The following is a 17,986-nucleotide window of genomic DNA, read 5'->3' as shown; positions in this document are numbered from 1 at the left end:
TGGAGAGGAGGAAAGCAATGGATGTCGAGCGGGTCTAACATGATACTGTGAAAATTCAATCCATAATGGATCCAACACAGTCGCGAGAGTCCAGACCAAAGCGGATCCAACACAGCAGCGAGAGTCCCGTTCACAGCGGAGCCAGCAGGAAACCATCCCAAGCGGAGACGGATCAGCAGCGCAGAGATGTCCCCAGCCGATACACAGGCAAGCAGTACATGGCCACCGGATCGGACCGGACCTCCTCCACAAGGGAGAGTGGGACATAGAAGAAAAAGAAAAGAAACGGCAGATCAACTGGTCTAAAAAGGGAATCTATTTAAAGGCTAGAGTATACAAATGAGTTTTAAGGTGAGACTTAAATGCTTCTACTGAGGTGGCATCTCGAACTGTTACCGGGAGGGCATTCCAGAGTACTGGAGCTCAAACGGAAAACGCTCTATAGCCCGCAGACTTTTTTTGGGATTTGGGAATCACTAATAAGCCGGAGTCCTATGAACGCAGATTTCATTCTGCTTTTTAACATAATATATTTAAAATACAATGAAAACAGACATACAATTCAGTTTTCACAATTGGCACAACATAATCTTCATTCTTTACTGTAATATACAGCTTTGGCACACATTTATTGGTATAATGCTGTTGACTTGGTATTTTGTGCCAAGGCTCTAAAGTGTTTATCCTGCCCCTCATTTTTCATGACACATTACGATCTCAAGTCTTTAAAAATAAAATGGGCTATTGAGGAGGCTGTAACCTCGGTTGGAGTTATGACCAATTTTCACTTAAGAGAAGCCTTGACTATCTGTGTCTTTGTCCGGTCGTGTCTTTATAGCGAGCTTCACTAGCCCTTTCATCGCCAGGTTTTCTCCATGTCTTGACACAAAGTCCGTGGTGAGATTTAGTGGTGCCATTGTTGTACTTCATTGCTGTTTCACAGTATTTGCATATTCAATCAATCAATCAATCAATGTTTACTTATATAGCCCTAAATCACTTGTGTCTCAAAGGGCTGCACAAACCACCACGACATCCTCGGTAGGCCCACATAAGGGCAAGGAAAACTCACACCCAGTGGGACGTCGGTGACAATGATGACTATGAGAACCTTGGAGAGGAGGAAAGCAATGGATGTCGAGCGGGTCTAACATGATACTGTGAAAGTTCAATCCATAATGGATCCAACACAGTCGCGAGAGTCCAGTCCAAAGCGGATCCAACACAGCAGCGAGAGTCCCGTTCACAGCGGAGCTAGCAGGAAACCATCCCAAGCGGAGACGGATCAGCAGCGCAGAGATGTCCCCAGCCGATACACAGGCAAGCAGTACATGGCCACCGGATCGGACCGGACCCCCTCCACAAGGGAGAGTGGGACATAGAAGAAAAAGAAAAGAAACGGCAGATCAACTGGTATAAAAAGGGAGTCTATTTAAAGGCTAGAGTATACAAATTAGTTTTAAGGTGAGACTTAAATGCTTCTACTGAGGTGGCATCTCGAACTGTTACCGGGAGGGCATTCCAGAGTACTGGAGCTCAAACGGAAAACGCTCTATAGCCCGCAGACTTTTTTTGGGCTTTGGGAATCACTAATAAGCCGGAGTCCTTTGAACGCAGATTTCATTCTGCTTTTTAACATAATATATTTAAAATACAATGAAAACAGACATACAATTAAGTTTTCACAATTGGCACAAAATAATCTTCATTCTTTACTGTAATATACAGCTTTGGCACACATTTATTGGTATAATGCTGTTGACTTGGTATTTTGTGCCAAGGCTCTAAAGTGTTTATCCTGCCCCTCATTTTTCATGACACATTACGATCTCCAGTCTTTAAAAATAAAATGGGCTATTGAGGAGGCTGTAACCTCGGTTGGAGTTATGACCAATTTTCACTTAAGAGAAGCCTTGACTAGCTGTGTCTTTGTCCGGTCGTGTCTTTATAGCGAGCTTCACTAGCCCTTTCATCGCCAGGTTTTCTCCATGTCTTGACACAAAGTCCGTGGTGAGATTTAGTGGTGCCATTGTTGTACTTCATTGCTGTTTCACAGTATTTGCATATTCAATCAATCAATCAATCAATGTTTACTTATATAGCCCTAAATCACTAGTGTCTCAAAGGGCTGCACAAACCACCACGACATCCTCGGTAGGCCCACATAAGGGCAAGGAAAACTCACACCCAGTGGGACGTCGGTGACAATGATGACTATGAGAACCTTGGAGAGGAGGAAAGCAATGGATGTCGAGCGGGTCTAACATGATACTGTGAAAGTTCAATCCACAATGGATCCAACACAGTCGCGAGAGTCCAGTCCAAAGCGGATCCAACACAGCAGCGAGAGTCCCGTTCACAGCGGAGCCAGCAGGAAACCATCCCAAGCGGAGGCGGATCAGCAGCGCAGAGATGTCCACAGCCGATACACAGGCGAGCAGTACATGGCCACCGGATCGGACCGGACCCCCTCCACAAGGGAGAGTGGGACATAGAAGAAAAAGAAAAGAAACGGCAGATCAACTGGTCTAAAAAGGGAGTCTATTTAAAGGCTAGAGTATACAAATGAGTTTTAAGGTGAGACTTAAATGCTTCTACTGAGGTGGCATCTCGAACTGGAGCCCGAACGGAAAACGCTCTATAGCCCGCATATTACAACTGTTTTAATAAATGTTCCCTTCTGCTTCTACAATCCATATCTTTTTGGACTTATTCGGGTTTGTGTCGCACATTTTGTTTTCCCCTCTTGTTTGTTTATGTTACTGTGACAAGTCCCTCTGCAGTTTTACGGGAAACGAGACAGGAACATTTACACACATGACTAGGGAGCGTTACAATGACCAGACAGGAACTGAAACTGATTTCTAAGTTTGTAATCAGGTAATCAAATGTTATTTTACATTTGAGTAAATCCTGGCGACCTGTATACGGTGCACTCACATCTTTTAAAATAAAACTGATTTCTAATTCCAGGGTATCTGAAGGTTTTGACTAGTATTCTTTTTGACAAGAACATACTAAAAACAATTTAAGACCTATTTTACATCCATACCGGTAAAACAAATAAAAAGATATGAAGGGAATAAGGCCTATAATTGCTTGGAAAGTATATAAATGTACAGTATTCACTTCTTGGCATTATTCCAATGCCTTCATGCCAGTGCAGCTCTTTCAAGTAGACAAAGCTCTATTTCAGCTATTTTCTAAACACGAGTACAGTCTCCAATAACAGACAAAAGATTTCAATACGCACAATTTTACAATGAAAACGTTCCTGAGGAGATTGTAAAATTCTCCATATCAACATATCAACAATCCATCTTGAAAACTGCTCTGGCAGTGGTTTATCGCTGATTCGCTCATTTTGCTGTAAATCAAAAAGAGATTCAGCCTGAGACAGATAATTCAATCATCATGCGGAAGCTCTGCGTCCAGGCCAGCCAAGGCCAAGCCTGCTTTTTATACACTTCTAGAGTGTGTCCCAAAAGCGGGACTAAGCAGATCATTTTACCAATGATTGTTTAGTTTGGCTATGTTTCCCCATTGACGCTTATCTTCAACACTGTTTAAAGGCCTACTGACACCCACTACTAGCGACCACGCAGTCTGATAGTTTATATATCAATGATGAAATATTAACATTGCAACACATGCCAATACGGCCTTTTTAGTTTACTAAATTGCAATTTTAAATTTCCCGCAAAGTGTCGTGTTGAAAACGTCGCGGTATGATGACGCGTGCGTTTGACGTCTCGAGTTGTAGCGGAAATTATACTCCAGCCCCATCCAAGCTTTTAGTAGTCTGCTTTAATCGCATAATCAAACGGTATTCTGGACATCTGTGTTGCTGAATCTTTTGCAATTTGTTCAATTAATAATGGAGAAGTCAAAGTAGAAAGATGGAGGTGGGAAGCTTTTAGCCTTTAGCCACACAAACACACAGTGTTTCCCTTGTTTAAAATTCCCGGAGGTGAAGCTTTACTATGGATCAGAGCGGTTAAGCGAACATGAATCCCGGTTACATGTCAACCGGCTGTTTTCTGTGAGAAAATTGTGGTAAAAAGTCGGCTCTTATCGGAGATCAGCGGAGCTTCTGCCCTGCTACAGCTTCGTGACTTCAGAGACTCTGGCGTCAACACACCCGTGGCCACACCCCTCCGACTTTAAGGTAGTACTATTTAACTCACTAAAACACTAGTACCACAATAGGCAGATAAGGGATTTTCCAGAATTATCCTAGTAAATGTGTCTAAAAACATCTGAATCGCACCCACTGTACAATCGCCTTTTTTTTTTCTAGTCGTTCACTCTAAATTTCCTCATCCACGAATCTTTCATCCTCACTCAAATTAATGGGGAAATTGTCGCTTTCTTGTTGAAAACGTTGCGGAATGATGACGCATGACGTCACGGACTTTCAGGAAATATTAGCGCAGCACCAAACACGGCTAAAAGTCGTCTCTGTTCATCGCGTAATTACACAGTATTTTGGACATCTCTGTTGCTGAATCTTTTGCAATTTATTCATTTAATAATGGAGACTATAAAGAACAATGCTGTCTTTAGCACCGAGACACAGCCTGTGTTTCTTTGTTTGTTGTGAAGTAGAGCGGTCAAGCGAACATGTTTTCTCTACCTCAACCAGCATGTTTTTGGATGGGAAAATTGTGATATATATATCCTACCGGAGACATCCTTGGATTATTCGTCGTCCTGTAGCAGCTGTGAGCTTGGCTCCTCGGCTTCTCTCTGAGACACTGCGTGTTCACCGCAGCCATCCGACTTCGAGGTATGTCTTTACAATCTTTACAATATCACTAAAACACTATTAAAACAATAAGCAGATAAGCAGAATTATCCTAATAAATGTGTCTAATTACATCTGAAACGCTCGCTTTTTTTTTTCTAGTCCTTCACTATCAATATTCTTATTCACAAATCTTCCATCCTCGCTCAAATTAATGGGAAAATTGTAGCTTTCTCGGTCCGAATTGCTCTTACCTCTGGTGGCTCCCATTATAAACAATGTGAATATGTGTGGAGCCCTGCAACTCGTGACGTCACGCGCACATCGTCTGCTACTTCCAGGTAAAGGCAGGCCTTTTTTATCAGCGACCAAAAGTTGCGAACGTTATCGTCGATGTTCTCTACTAAATCCCTTCAGCAAAAATATGGCAATATCGAGGAATGATCAAGTATGACACATAGAATGGACCTGCTATCCCCGTTTAAATAAGAAAATCTCATTTCAGTAGGCCTTTAATGCACTGTGACATGACCACAAAGAATGAAAAGAAAATTGCATTAGCCTTCGCAAAAGTAGCTGATTTGGAACAAAAAATGAACACATTTTAAGTTAAAGTTAAAGACCTACTCAGTGGCCTAGTGGTTAGAGTGTCCGCCCTGAGTTCGGTAGGTTGGGAGTTCAAACCCCGGCCGAGTCATAACAAAGACTATTAAAAAATTGGACCCATTGCCTCCCTGTTTGGCACTCAGCATCAAGGTTTGGAATTGGGGGTTAAATCACCATAAATGATTACCGGGCGCTGCCTACTGCTCCCCTCACTTCCCAGGGGGTGATCAAAGGGATAGATCAAATGCAGAGGACACATATTAAAAGCGTTACTAAAACGGCCTTCTTTCATCTCCGTAATATCGCTAAAATTCGCTCCATTCTGTCCACTAAAGACGCTGAGATCCTTATCCATGCCTTTGTTACGTCTCGCCTGGACTACTGTAACGTATTATTTTCGGGTCTCCCCATGTCTAGCATTAAAAGATTACAGTTGGTACAAAATGCGGCTGCTAGACTTTTGACAAGAACAAGAAAGTTTGCTCACATTACACCTGTACTGGCTCACCTGCACTGGCTTCCTGTGCACTTAAGATGTGACTTTAAGGTTTTACTACTTACGTATAAAATACTACACGGTCTAGCTCCATCCTATCTTGCCGATTGTATTGTACCATATGTCCCGGCAAGAAATCTGCGTTCAAAGGACTCCGGCTTATTAGTGATTCCCAAAGCCCAAAAAAAGTCTGCGGGCTATAGAGCGTTTTCCGTTCGGGCTCCAGTACTCTGGAATGCCCTCCCGGTAAAAGTTCGAGATGCTACCTCAGTAGAAGTTTTTAAGTCTCACCTTAAAACTCATTTGTATACTCTAGCCTTTAAATAGACTCCCCTTTTAGACCAGTTGATCTGCCGTTTCTTTTCTTTTTCTCCTATGTCCCACTCTCCCTTGTGGAGGGGGGCCGGTCCGATCCGGTGGCCATGTACTGCTTGCCTGTGTATCGGCTGGGGACATCCCTGCGCTGCTGATCCGCCTCCGCTTGGGATGGTTTCCTGCTGGCTCCGCTGTGAACGGGACTCTCGCTGCTGTGTTGGATCCGCTTTGGACTGGACTCTCGCGACTGTGTTGGATCCATTATGGGTTGAACTTTCACAGTATCATGTTAGACCCGCTCGACATCCATTGCTTTCCTCCTCTCCAAGGTTCTCATAGTCATCATTGTCACCGACGTTCCACTGGGTGTGAGTTTTCCTTGCCCTTATGTGGGCCTACAGAGGATGTGGTAGAGGTTTGTGCAGCCCTTTGAGACACTAGTGATTTAGGGCTATATAAGTAAACATTGATTGATTGATTGATTTCACCACACCTAGTGTGTGTCACAATCATTGGTAATTTAACTAACTTTAAAGAATGAAAAGAAAGTTGCATTAGCCTTTGCCAAAGTAGCTGATTCTGAACAAAAAATGAACACATTTTAAGTTCAAGTTAAAGCACCAATGGTTGTCACACACACACACAAGGTGTGGAAAAATTATTCTCTGCATTTGACCCATCCACCTTGATCACCCCCTGGGAGATGAGGGTGATTTAACCCCCGATTCCAACCCTTAATGCTGAGTGCCAAGCAGGAAAGTAATGGGTCCCATTTTTATAGTCTTTGAACTCACAACCTACCGATTTCAAAGCGGACACTCTAACCACGAGGCCACTTAGTGCATATTTAGTCAATTAAATATGAACACAAAAGTATATATTTGACCTTTTTTTTTTTTTCATTATAGGGGAAGCTGTGACTTTTTAAGACCGTACAGATACTAGGGCTGCGAATCTTTGGGTGTCCCACGATTCGATTCAATATCGATTCTTGGGGTCACGATTCAATTCAAAATCGCTTTTTTTTTTTCAATTCAATACGATTTTCGATTCAAAAACAATTTTTTTCCTGATTTAAAATGATTTTCTATTCATTCAATACATAGGATTTCAGCAGGATCTACCCCAGTCTGCTGACATGCAAGCAGAGTAGTAGATTTTTGTAAAAAGCTTTTGTAATTATAAAGGACAACATTTTATCAACTGATTGCAATAATGTAAATTTGTATTAACCATTAAACGAACCAAAAATATGACTTATTTTATCTTTGCGAAAATATTGGACACTGTGTTCTCAAGCTTATGAGATGCGATGCAAGTGTAAGCCACTGTGACACTATTGTTCTTTTTTTTATTTTTATAAATGTCTAAAGATAATGTCAATGAGGGATTTTTAATCACTGCTATGCTGAAATTATAACTAATATTGATACTGTTGTTGATAATATTCATTTTAGTTTCACTACTTTTGGTTTGTTCTGTGTCGTGTTTGTGTCTTCTCTCAATTGCTCTGTTTATTGCAGTTCTGAGTGTTGCTGGGTCAGGTTTGGTCTTGGAACTAGATTGCGTTGTTATGGTTTTTGTTTAATACGGTAGCATCGCTAACCCAACAAGGGACTCCTTCCAGTAGCTCCACCCACTCAGCTGATGACTTTATGCAATTCTTTAGTAAGAAAATTGAAGTCATTAGAAAGGAGATTAAAGACAATGCGTCCCAGCTACAACGGGGTTCTATTAACACTGATACGATGGTATATACGGCGGATACTGCCCTCCAAAATAGTTTCTCTCGTTTTGAGGAAATAACATTAGAGGAATTGTTACAACGTGTAAATGGAATAAAACAAACAACATGTTTACTTGACCCACTTCCTGGGAAACTTATCAAGGAGCTCTTTGTATTATTAGGTCCATCAGTGCTAAATATTATAAACTTATCACTTTCCTCAGGCGCTGTTCCCCTAGCATTCAAAAAAGCGGTTATTCATCCTCTCCTTAAAAGACCTAACCTCGATCCTGACCTCATGGTAAATTACCTCATGGTAAACCTCATGGTCACCTTCCCTTTATTTCAAAAATCCTCGAAAAAATTGTTGCGGAGCAGTTAAATGAACACTTAGCGTCTAACAATCTATGTGAAAACCTTTCAATCCGGTTTCAGGGCAAATCACTCTACGGAGACAGCCCTCGCAAAAATGACTAATGATCTATTGCTAACGATGGATTCTGATGCGTCATCTATGTTGCTGCTCCTCGATCTTAGCGCTGCTTTCGATACCGTCGATCATAATATTTTATTAGAACGTATCAAAACACGAATTGGTATGTCAGACTTAGTCCTGTCTTGGTTTAACTCTTATCTTACTGATAGGATGCAGTGCGTCTCCCATGACAATGTTACCTCGGACTACGTTAAGGTAACGTGTGGAGTTCCCCAGGGTTCGGTCCTTGGCCCTGCACTCTTCAGCATCTACATGCTGCCGCTAGGTGACATCATACGCAAATACGGTATTAGCTTTCACTGTTATGCTGATGACACCCAACTCTACATGCCCCTAAAGCAGACCAACACGCCGGATTGTAGTCAGCTGGAGGCGTGTCTTAATGAAATTAAACAATGGATGTCCGCTAACTTTTTGCAACTCAACGCCAAAAAAACGGAAATGCTGATTATCGGTCCTGCTAGACACCGATGTCTATTTAATAATACAACTTTAACATTTGACAACCAAACAATTAAACAAGGCGACTCGGTAAAGAATCTGGGTGTTATCTTCGACCCAACTCTCTCCTTTGAGGCACACATTAAAAGCGTTACTAAAACGGCCTTCTTTCATCTCCGTAATATCGCTAAAATTCGCTCCATTTTGTCCACTAAAGACGCTGAGATTATTATCCATGCGTTTGTTACGTCTCGTCTCGATTACTGTAACGTATTATTTTCGGGTCTCCCCATGTCTAGCATTAAAAGATTACAGTTGGTACAAAATGTGGCTGCTAGACTTTTGACAAGAACAAGAAAGTTTGATCACATTACACCTGTACTGGCTCACCTGCACTGGCTTCCTGTGCACTTAAGATGTGACTTTAAGGTTTTACTACTTACGTATAAAATACTACACGGTCTAGCTCCATCCTATCTTGCCGATTGTATTGTACCATATGTCCCGGCAAGAAATCTGCGTTCAAAAGACTCCGGCTTATTAGTGATTCCCAAAGCCCAAAAAAAAGTCTGCGGGCTATAGAGCGTTTTCATTTCGGGCTCCAGTACTCTGGAATGCCCTCCCGGTAACAGTTCGAGATGCCACCTCAGTAGAAGCATTTAAGTCTCACCTTAAAACTCATTTGTATACTCTAGCCTTTAAATAGACTCCCTTTTTAGACCAGTTGATCTGCCGTTTCTTTTCTTTTTCTTCTATGTCCCACTCTCCCTTGTGGAGGCGGTCCGGTCCGATCCGGTGGCCATGTACTGCTTGCCTGTGTATCGGCTGGGGACATCTCTGCGCTGCTGATCCGCCTCCGCTTGGGATGGTTTCCTGCTGGCTCCGCTGTGAACGGGACTCTCGCTGCTGTGTTGGATCCGCTTTGGACTGGACTCTCGCGACTGTGTTGGATCCATTATGGATTGAACTTTCACAGTATCATGTTGGACCCGCTCGACATCCATTGCTTTCCTCCTCTCCAAGGTTCTCATAGTCATCATTGTCACCGACGTCCCACTGGGTGGGAGTTTTCCTTGCCCTTATGTGGGCCTACAGAGGATGTGGTAGTGGTTTGTGCAGCCCTTTGAGACACTAGTGATTTGGGGCTATATAAGTAAACATTGATTGATTGATTGATTTCACCACACCTAGTGTGTGTCACAATCATTGGTAATTTAACTAACTTTAAAGAATGAAAAGAAAGTAGCATTAGCCTTTGCCAAAGTAGCTGATTCTGAACAAAAAATGAACACATTTTAAGTTAAAGTTAAAGCACCAATGATTGTCGCACACACACACAAGGTGTGGAAAAATTATTCTCTGCATTTGACCCATCCACCTTGATCACCCCCTGGGAGATGAGGGTGATTTAACCCCCGATTCCAACCCTTAATGCTGAGTGCCAAGCATGAAAGTAATGGGTCCCATTTTTATAGTCTTTGAACTCACAACCTACCGATTTCAAAGCGGACACTCTATCCACGAGGCCACTTAGTGCATATTTAGTCAATTAAATATGAACACAAAAGTATATATTTGACCTTTTTTTTTTTTCATTATAAGGGAAGCTGTGACTTTTTAAGACCGTACAGATACTAGGGCTGCGAATCTTTGGGTGTCCCACGATTCGATTCAAAATCGATAAATTTTTTCAATTAAACACGATTCTCGATTCAAAAACTATTTTTTCCCGATTTAAAATTATTCTCTATTCATTCAATACTTAGGATTTCAGCAGGATCTACCCCAGTCTGCTGACATGCAAGCAGAGTAGTAGATTTTTGTAAAAAGCTATTATAATTGTAAAGGATAATGCTGTATCAACTGATTGCAATAATGTAAATTTGTTTTAACTATTAAACGAACCAAAAATATGACTTATTTTATCTTTGTGAAAATATTGGACACAGTGTGTTGTCAAGCTTATGAGATGCGATGCAAGTGTAAGCCACTGTGACACTATTGTTCTTTTATTTTTATAAATGTCTAATGATAATGTCAATGAGGGATTTTTAATGACTGCTATGCTGAAATTATAACTAATATTGATACTGTTGTTGATAATATTCATTTTAGTTTCACTACTTTTGGTTTTGTGTGTGAATGTGAGTGTGAATGTTGTCTGTCTATCTGTGTTGGCCCTGCCATGAGATGGCGACTTGTCCAGGGTGTACCCTGCCTTCTGCCCGATTGTAGCTGAGATAGGCGCCAGCGCCCCCCGCGACCCCGAAAGGGAATAAGCGGTAGAAAATGGATGGATGGATGGTTTGTTCTGTGTTGTGTTTGTGTCTTCTCTCAATTGCTCTGTTTATTGCAGTTCTGAGTGTTGCTGGGTCAGGTTTGGTTTTGGAAATAGATTGCATTGTTATGGTATTGCTGTTTATTGTTCTGTTGGATTGATAAAAAAAACTAAATTGAATAATAAATTAAAAAATCGATTTTTTAAAAATGAGAATCGATTCTGAATCGCACAATGTGAGAATCACGATTCAAATTCAAATCGATTTTTTCCCCACACCCCTAACAGATACCCTGATGTCATATCAGTTATTTGGTACACCCCTACTATCTATTCAAACATGTTACAAGTCTGCTGTCTTGATAAGTCATGAAGTTGATTGGGTCACTGACCAGGTTAGCCATAACGATGGTGTCGTACATGAGCAGGTCTCGACTCATGCCCAAGGTAAACTGCAGACCACGAGGAGGCTGGCCAGTTGACAGGTCAAAGCAGTGACCCTCCAGCAAGATGTGCTCCAGCTCATACTCTGCGCTTACAGCCCCGCTCACCTGAAGAGACGACCCAATTGTGTAGCAAAACACAAAAACAAACGGTTAATGAAAGGTGTCTCGGTCAAAATATGTAGGGAGGGGAAAAAAGCAACGCAGTACCTCCTGGAGGTGAATGTTATCCAAGTCGTAGGGGCTGCGGAGCGCCTGCACCATCCAGCCCTCCGGTGTGATCATGTTAAGGGTGAGTAGGGGAGATTCTGGGAGCTCTATGAAGCGGGCCACGGGGCCAGCAGACACAGTGTCATTGGCTAGGAAGGTGACATCAGACTCTAACACAAAGGAGTAAAAGCTGCAGAGACGAAGAGGAATATGTCAGCGCTTCAACAAATACATTCAAATGCATGAAAAGTGAGAACATTTTGTGCAAGAGTCTACTCTCAAAGACAGCAAGGATCGTGTTCAAAGTGATCCATTAATTCTATCGCGGCCACATGATAAGTCAATAACGGCAACAGGTGCAGCACTCTCAATCATATGCTTATTTGGTTTCTCATGTGAGCTCCCAAACAATATACAAACACAATGATTGCACATCCATCCATCCATTTTCTACCGCTTGTCCCGTTCGGGGCCACGGGGAAGCTGGAGCCTATCTCAGCTGCATTCGGGAGGTAAAATGATAAATAAATGGGTTATACTTGTATTCCTGTGCACTTAAGATGTGACTTTAAGGTTTTACTACTTACGTATAAAATACTACACGGTCTAGCTCCATCCTATCTTGCCGATTGTATTGTACCATATGTCCCGGCAAGAAATCTGCGTTCAAAGGACTCCGGCTTATTAGTGATCCCCAAAGCCCAAAAAAAGTCTGCGGGCTGTAGAGCTTTTTCATTTCGGGCTCCAGTACTCTGGAATGCCCTCCCGGTAACAGTTCGAGATGCTACCTCAGTAGAAGCATTTAAGTCTCACCTTAAAACTCATTTGTATACTCTAGCCTTTAAATAGACTCCCTTTTTAGACCAGTTGATCTGCCGTTTCTTTTCTTTTTCTTCTATGTCCCACTCTCCCTTGTGGAGGGAGTCCGGTCCGATCCGGTGGCCATGTACTGCTCGCCTGTGTATCGGCTGGGGACATCTCTGCGCTGCTGATCCGCCTCCGCTTGGGATGGTTTCCTGCTGGCTCCGCTGTGAACGGGACTCTCGCTGCTGTGTTGGATCCGCTTTGGACTGGACTCTCGCGACTGTGTTGGATCCATTATGGATTGATCTTTCACAGTATCATGTTCTCATAGTCATCATTGTCACCGATGTCCCACTGGGTGTGAGTTTTCCTTGCCCTTATGTGGGCCTACCGAGGATGTCGTAGTGGTTTGTGCAGCCCTTTGAGACACTAGTGATTTAGGGCTATATAAGTAAACATTGATTGATTGATTGATAGCGCTTTTCTACCTCCAAGGTACTCAAAGCGCTTTGACACTACTTCCACATTTACCCATTCACACACACATTCACACACTGATGGAGGGAGCTGCCATGCAAGGCGCCAACCAGCACCCATCAGGAGCAAGGGTGAAGTGTCTTGCTCAGGACACAACGGACGTGACGAGGTTGGTTCTAGGTGGGATTTGAACCAGTGACCCTCGGGTTGCGCACGGCCACTCTCCCACTGCGCCACGCCGTCCCTAAAGGTAGACTGTGTACACCCTGGACAAGCCACCACCTCATCACAGGGCCAACACAGATAGACAGACAACATTCACACTCACTTGTGAAATGTAATTTCAGTTCTGATGTGTCTTGTACATGTTGGAACGGACAAATAAAAATGATCCTGAATGATTCTGATTCTGATTCACTTTCACACACTAGGGACCATTTAGTGTTGCCAATCAACCTAGCACCAGGTGCATGTCTTTGGAGGTGGGAGAAAGCCGGAGTACCAATATCGCCAATATCAGGTCTTCAGCCACATACATTGATCAGAACAGAAAACTTTCTGGTATCTCCGTCGAAAAATGTCTGGAAAAAGATGAGCCGTTTAAGCAGGATCTGGTGAATTATAACTACCATATAAACCAAACCTGGGCAAATTAAGGCCCGGGGTCCACATTGGGCCCGTTGAGTTTTTCAATCTGGCCGGCCGGGCATTTCTAAATAATTGTTTTACATGTTTAAGATGGAAAGAGTAGCTGCCATTATGATGCACAGTGATGTTTTCTAATGACCGTAAGTCTTCAACTATACTAAGTCTTTTATTGCTTGGAATCTGCATGATACACTAGTTACTATCGTCATCTAATTAGTTACTTTGGTCACTATGAGATATCACAGATTGTAGGTGTTTTTTTTTTTTTTTTACCATTTGCGTTCATATTTCACTATGTTTGTTGCATTTTGTTGTGTTTTGGTTGATTGTAAAATATCTTGTCAATATTCAGTGTTTTATCCTTCGTAGTTAATATTGTAAATCCCACATTCTTTATTTTCATGTACTTTCTGGGTGCCACATTCAGTAAAAAAAATGTAAAATGACGGCGTGGTGCAGTGGGAGAGTTGCCGTGCGCAACCCGAGGGTCACTGGTTCAAATCCCACCTAGAACCAACCTCGTCACATCCGTTGTGTCCTGAGCAAGACACTTCACCCTTGCTCCTGATGGGTGCTGTTTGGCGCCTTGCATGGCAGCTCCCTCCATCAGTGTGTGAATGTGTGTGTGAATGGGTAAATGTTTTTTCCAAGATGGCGCTGCTGTAGTGGCTGCTGTAGGCAGGAGCTCTGTGCTCTTGTGTCATCCTTTTGTGTTTCCCTCTTGTTTTCATGTCTTTTTATATTTTTTTGCCTTTTGGTCCGGGACCCTTTGGGACTGTGTGACAAGGGGTGGCACTTTCGTGACCTCTGTGGTGCTTTTTTTGTGGACTTCTGGATCTGCCTCCCGGGAGCCTTTTGGCTATGGAGACCAGCTGCTGGGTGTCTGCTACACCAGAGTATGTTTGGATGTACTGGAGGAGATGCGGATGAGGGGACAGGGCTGCGGAGCTAGCACAGAGCGCTGGGACGGAGAAGCTTCGCGGTGTCTTGACTGGGTGAGCAGGTGTCGGACACCTCAGTCTCCTTGGACGTATCCTCGCTCATCCATGCGGACTGGACACTGACCGAGAGTGGAGTCGGCTGTCTTGGTTGCTTTGTTGGGTCTGCTTCTGTCTCTGACCATGCTCCCTCCTCCCCAGCAGACGATGGCGTGGAACACCACAGAGGCCACCACAGTGGATATATTTCTTTTACTTTTTATTCATAGCTGTATGTAGAAGTGTCTGCTGCTTTAATGTCTTTAATGTCCTCTGTGTTCTTTGATGTTTGATGTTTCCCTCTTACACACATGGAAGAGGGACGTGTACCATGGTTATGAGTTGTTTTTTTATTTGTTTTTTTCCCTTGGCCTCAGTCTGCACCTCCTCTCCAGGGCCCAGGCAAAGACCGATTTTTTACATTTTATTTTAATCTTCTATTTTTTTCTCCTCCCCTTCCCCCCTTTGTTTACCTTTATCTCATCTTTTTTGTAAGGGGCGCTGGAAGCCGGCAGACCCGTCAGCGATCCTGTTCTGTCTCCCTGTAATGTTTGTCTAAACTTGAATGGGATTGTGCTGAAAATTTTAATTTTCCTGAAGGAACTCTCTTGACGGAATAAATAAAGTACTATCTAATCTATCTAATCTAATGTGGAAGTAGTGTCAAAGCGCTTTGAGTACCTTGAAGGTAGAAAAGCGCTATACAAGTACAACCCATTTATTTATCATTTATTCCGTTTTTTAAGGCGGTCTGTCCAAACGTTTTTAGCTTTCAATCATTATTGAGAGGTTTTGTATTATTTTTCCTAAAAATAGATATACCGGACCCCAGACACACTTTTTTATCTAAATCTGGCCCCCCGAGTCAAATAATTGCCCAGGCCTGATATGATATTGGTATCAGACTGATATGAGCAAAGAAAATCTGATTTTATCCGCTTGCATCTAATACCTATGATTTAAGCACTCCAATACAAGCCGTCTACTTGTGCAAAGATCGACAGCTAATATCAGCTAAATCTCCCCAAATAAGCACTCAAGGATTGAAGTTTTCTTGTATTTTAGTTAAGTCATTCACAAAGGTAACCACTACTCTGAACTAGCAGCTACGCAACAGCTAAGCACAAAACAGCACATGAAGTGAATTATATTTATATAGCACTTTTCTCTAGTGACTCAAAGCGCTTTACATTGTGAAACCCAATATCTAAGTTACATGGGGACGGCATGGCGCGGTGGAAGAGTGGCCGTGCGCAACCCGAGGGTCCCTGGTTCAATTCCCACCTAGTACCAACCTCGTCACGTCCGTTGTGTCCTGAGCAAGACACTTCACCCTTGCTCCTGATGGGTGCTGGTTGGCGCCTTGCATGGCAGCTCCCTCCATCAGTGTGTGTGAACGGGTAAATGTGAAAGTAGTGTCAAAGCGCTTTGAGTACCTTGAAGGTAGAAAAGCGCTATACAAGTACAACCCATTTATCATTTATTTATTTTACATTTTTAAACCGGTGTGGGTGGCCTTGGGGCAGGTGGGTAAAGTGTCTTGCCCAAGGACACAACGGGAGTAACTAAGATGGCGGAAGCGGGGATCGAACCAGGAGCCCTCAAGTTGCTGCCGCGGCCACTCTGCCAACTGAGCTATTCCGGCCCGAGTTAGTCTTATGTAACATGCGTCGTTAATGTAACAATATTGCAGTCTAAAATTCTAAGTCCAAACACATTTGTCAATACAAACAAGTCTCAAATAAATAAAGTTACATATTACTTATAGATAAGTCTACAAGGCACAAAAATATTAGAAAGTATTTAGCAACTAACTGTCAGCCAGCACTCCAATTTAAAGACAGCACAAGTCTATTGATATTATGAATAATAAATAGTTTGTTATTTTCCAACATTCCACACTACAAAATAACAAAAGTATGTATGATTTGTGCTGATATCAGTGTTGGCCCGCATTCAAGGCTCAAATATTGGTATTGTATTAGAAGTTAAAAAGTTGGATCCCTAGTGGCAAATGACTTCTCCCTAAGCAAGTCACAGCTTTTTATCCTGTCACTCACACACTCAAAGTTTGTTTAGCCAGTTAGCAAATGACAGAGGAAGACTTACGATGCAAACTTTTAGAATATGGTGTGGAAGGAATCAGCATAATCAGACTGTCAAGCAGCTAAGAAATATGATTTCCTTATGCTTGTCCATTCTGGCAGTTTTTTTTAAGCGATAGGCACTCCTTAAAGTAAAATGGAGCAAATACAAGTAAATAAATACAAAAATTACAAATAAATGAATGTGAGTGTGAATGTTGTCTGTCTATCTGTGTTGGCCCTGTCCTGCCTTCCGCCTGATTGTAGCTGAGATAGGCGCCAGCGCCCCCCGCGACCCCGAAAGGGAATAAGCGGTAGAAAATGGATGGATGGATAAATAAATGGGTTGTACTTGTATAGCGCTTTTCTACCTTCAAGGTACTCAAAGCGCTTTGACAATACTTCCACATTTACCCATTCACACACACATTCACACACTGATGGAGGGAGCTGCCATGCAAGGCGCCAACCAGCACCCATCAGGAGCAAGGGTGAAGTGTCTTGCTCAGGAAACAACGGACGTGACGAGGTTGGTACTAGGTGGGGATTGAACCACGGACCGTCGGGTTGCGCACGGCCACTAATCCACTGCGCCATGCCGTCCCCTGGGAGGCGAATGGAGCAGTGAGCAGTAGCGGAGGCCGCGCTCGGGAATCATTTTTGGTGATTTAACCCCCAATTACAACTTTTGATGCTGAGTGTCAAACAGGAAGGCAATGCGTTCTATTTTTCTATAGTTTTATGGACTCACAGCCTACCGATCTCAGGGCGGACATTCTAACCGTATAGTTATACTATTAAACAGATCCAAATACAAGTAAATAAATACAAAAATTACAAATAAATGAATGTGAGTGTGAATGTTGTCTGTCTATCTGTGTTGGCCCTGCCCTGCCTTCCCCCTGATTGTAGCTGAGATAGGCGCCAGCGCCCCCCGCGACCCCGAAAGGGAATAAGCGGTAGAAAATGGATGGATGGATAAATAAATGGGTTGTACTTGTATAGCGCTTTTCTACCTTCAAGGTACTCAAAGCGCTTTGACACTACTTCCACATTTACCCATTCACACACACATTCACACACTGATGGAGGGAGCTGCCATGCAAGGCGCCAACCAGCACCCATCAGGAGCAAGGGTGAAGTGTCTTGCTCAGGACACAACGGACGTGACGAGGTTGGTACTAGGTGGGATTTGAACCCGGGACCCTCGGGTTGCGCACGGCCACTCTCCCACTGCG

General features: G+C 43.0%; 1 protein-coding gene across 4 annotated transcripts in view; it reads right to left on the bottom strand.

The window, feature by feature from the left end:
* uggt2 (UDP-glucose glycoprotein glucosyltransferase 2) overlaps nt 1-17,986 on the bottom strand; it is a 192,296-nt gene that overhangs the window by 59,695 nt on the left and 114,615 nt on the right. For all 4 annotated transcript variants that reach the window (XM_061879044.1, XM_061879043.1, XM_061879045.1 and 1 more), the window contains exons 28-29: nt 11,759-11,948; nt 11,498-11,656 (exon numbers count right to left, since the gene is read on the bottom strand). In XM_061879044.1, the coding sequence (XP_061735028.1) occupies nt 11,498-11,656; nt 11,759-11,948 (349 nt within the window). The remainder of the gene's footprint in view (nt 1-11,497; nt 11,657-11,758; nt 11,949-17,986) is intronic.

The sequence above is a fragment of the Nerophis ophidion genome, linkage group LG19, assembly GCF_033978795.1.
Source record: "Nerophis ophidion isolate RoL-2023_Sa linkage group LG19, RoL_Noph_v1.0, whole genome shotgun sequence".
Lineage (NCBI taxonomy): Eukaryota > Metazoa > Chordata > Actinopteri > Syngnathiformes > Syngnathidae > Nerophis > Nerophis ophidion.
Note: the sequence above shows the minus strand (reverse complement) of the source record. Positions and strands in the feature narration are given on the sequence as shown.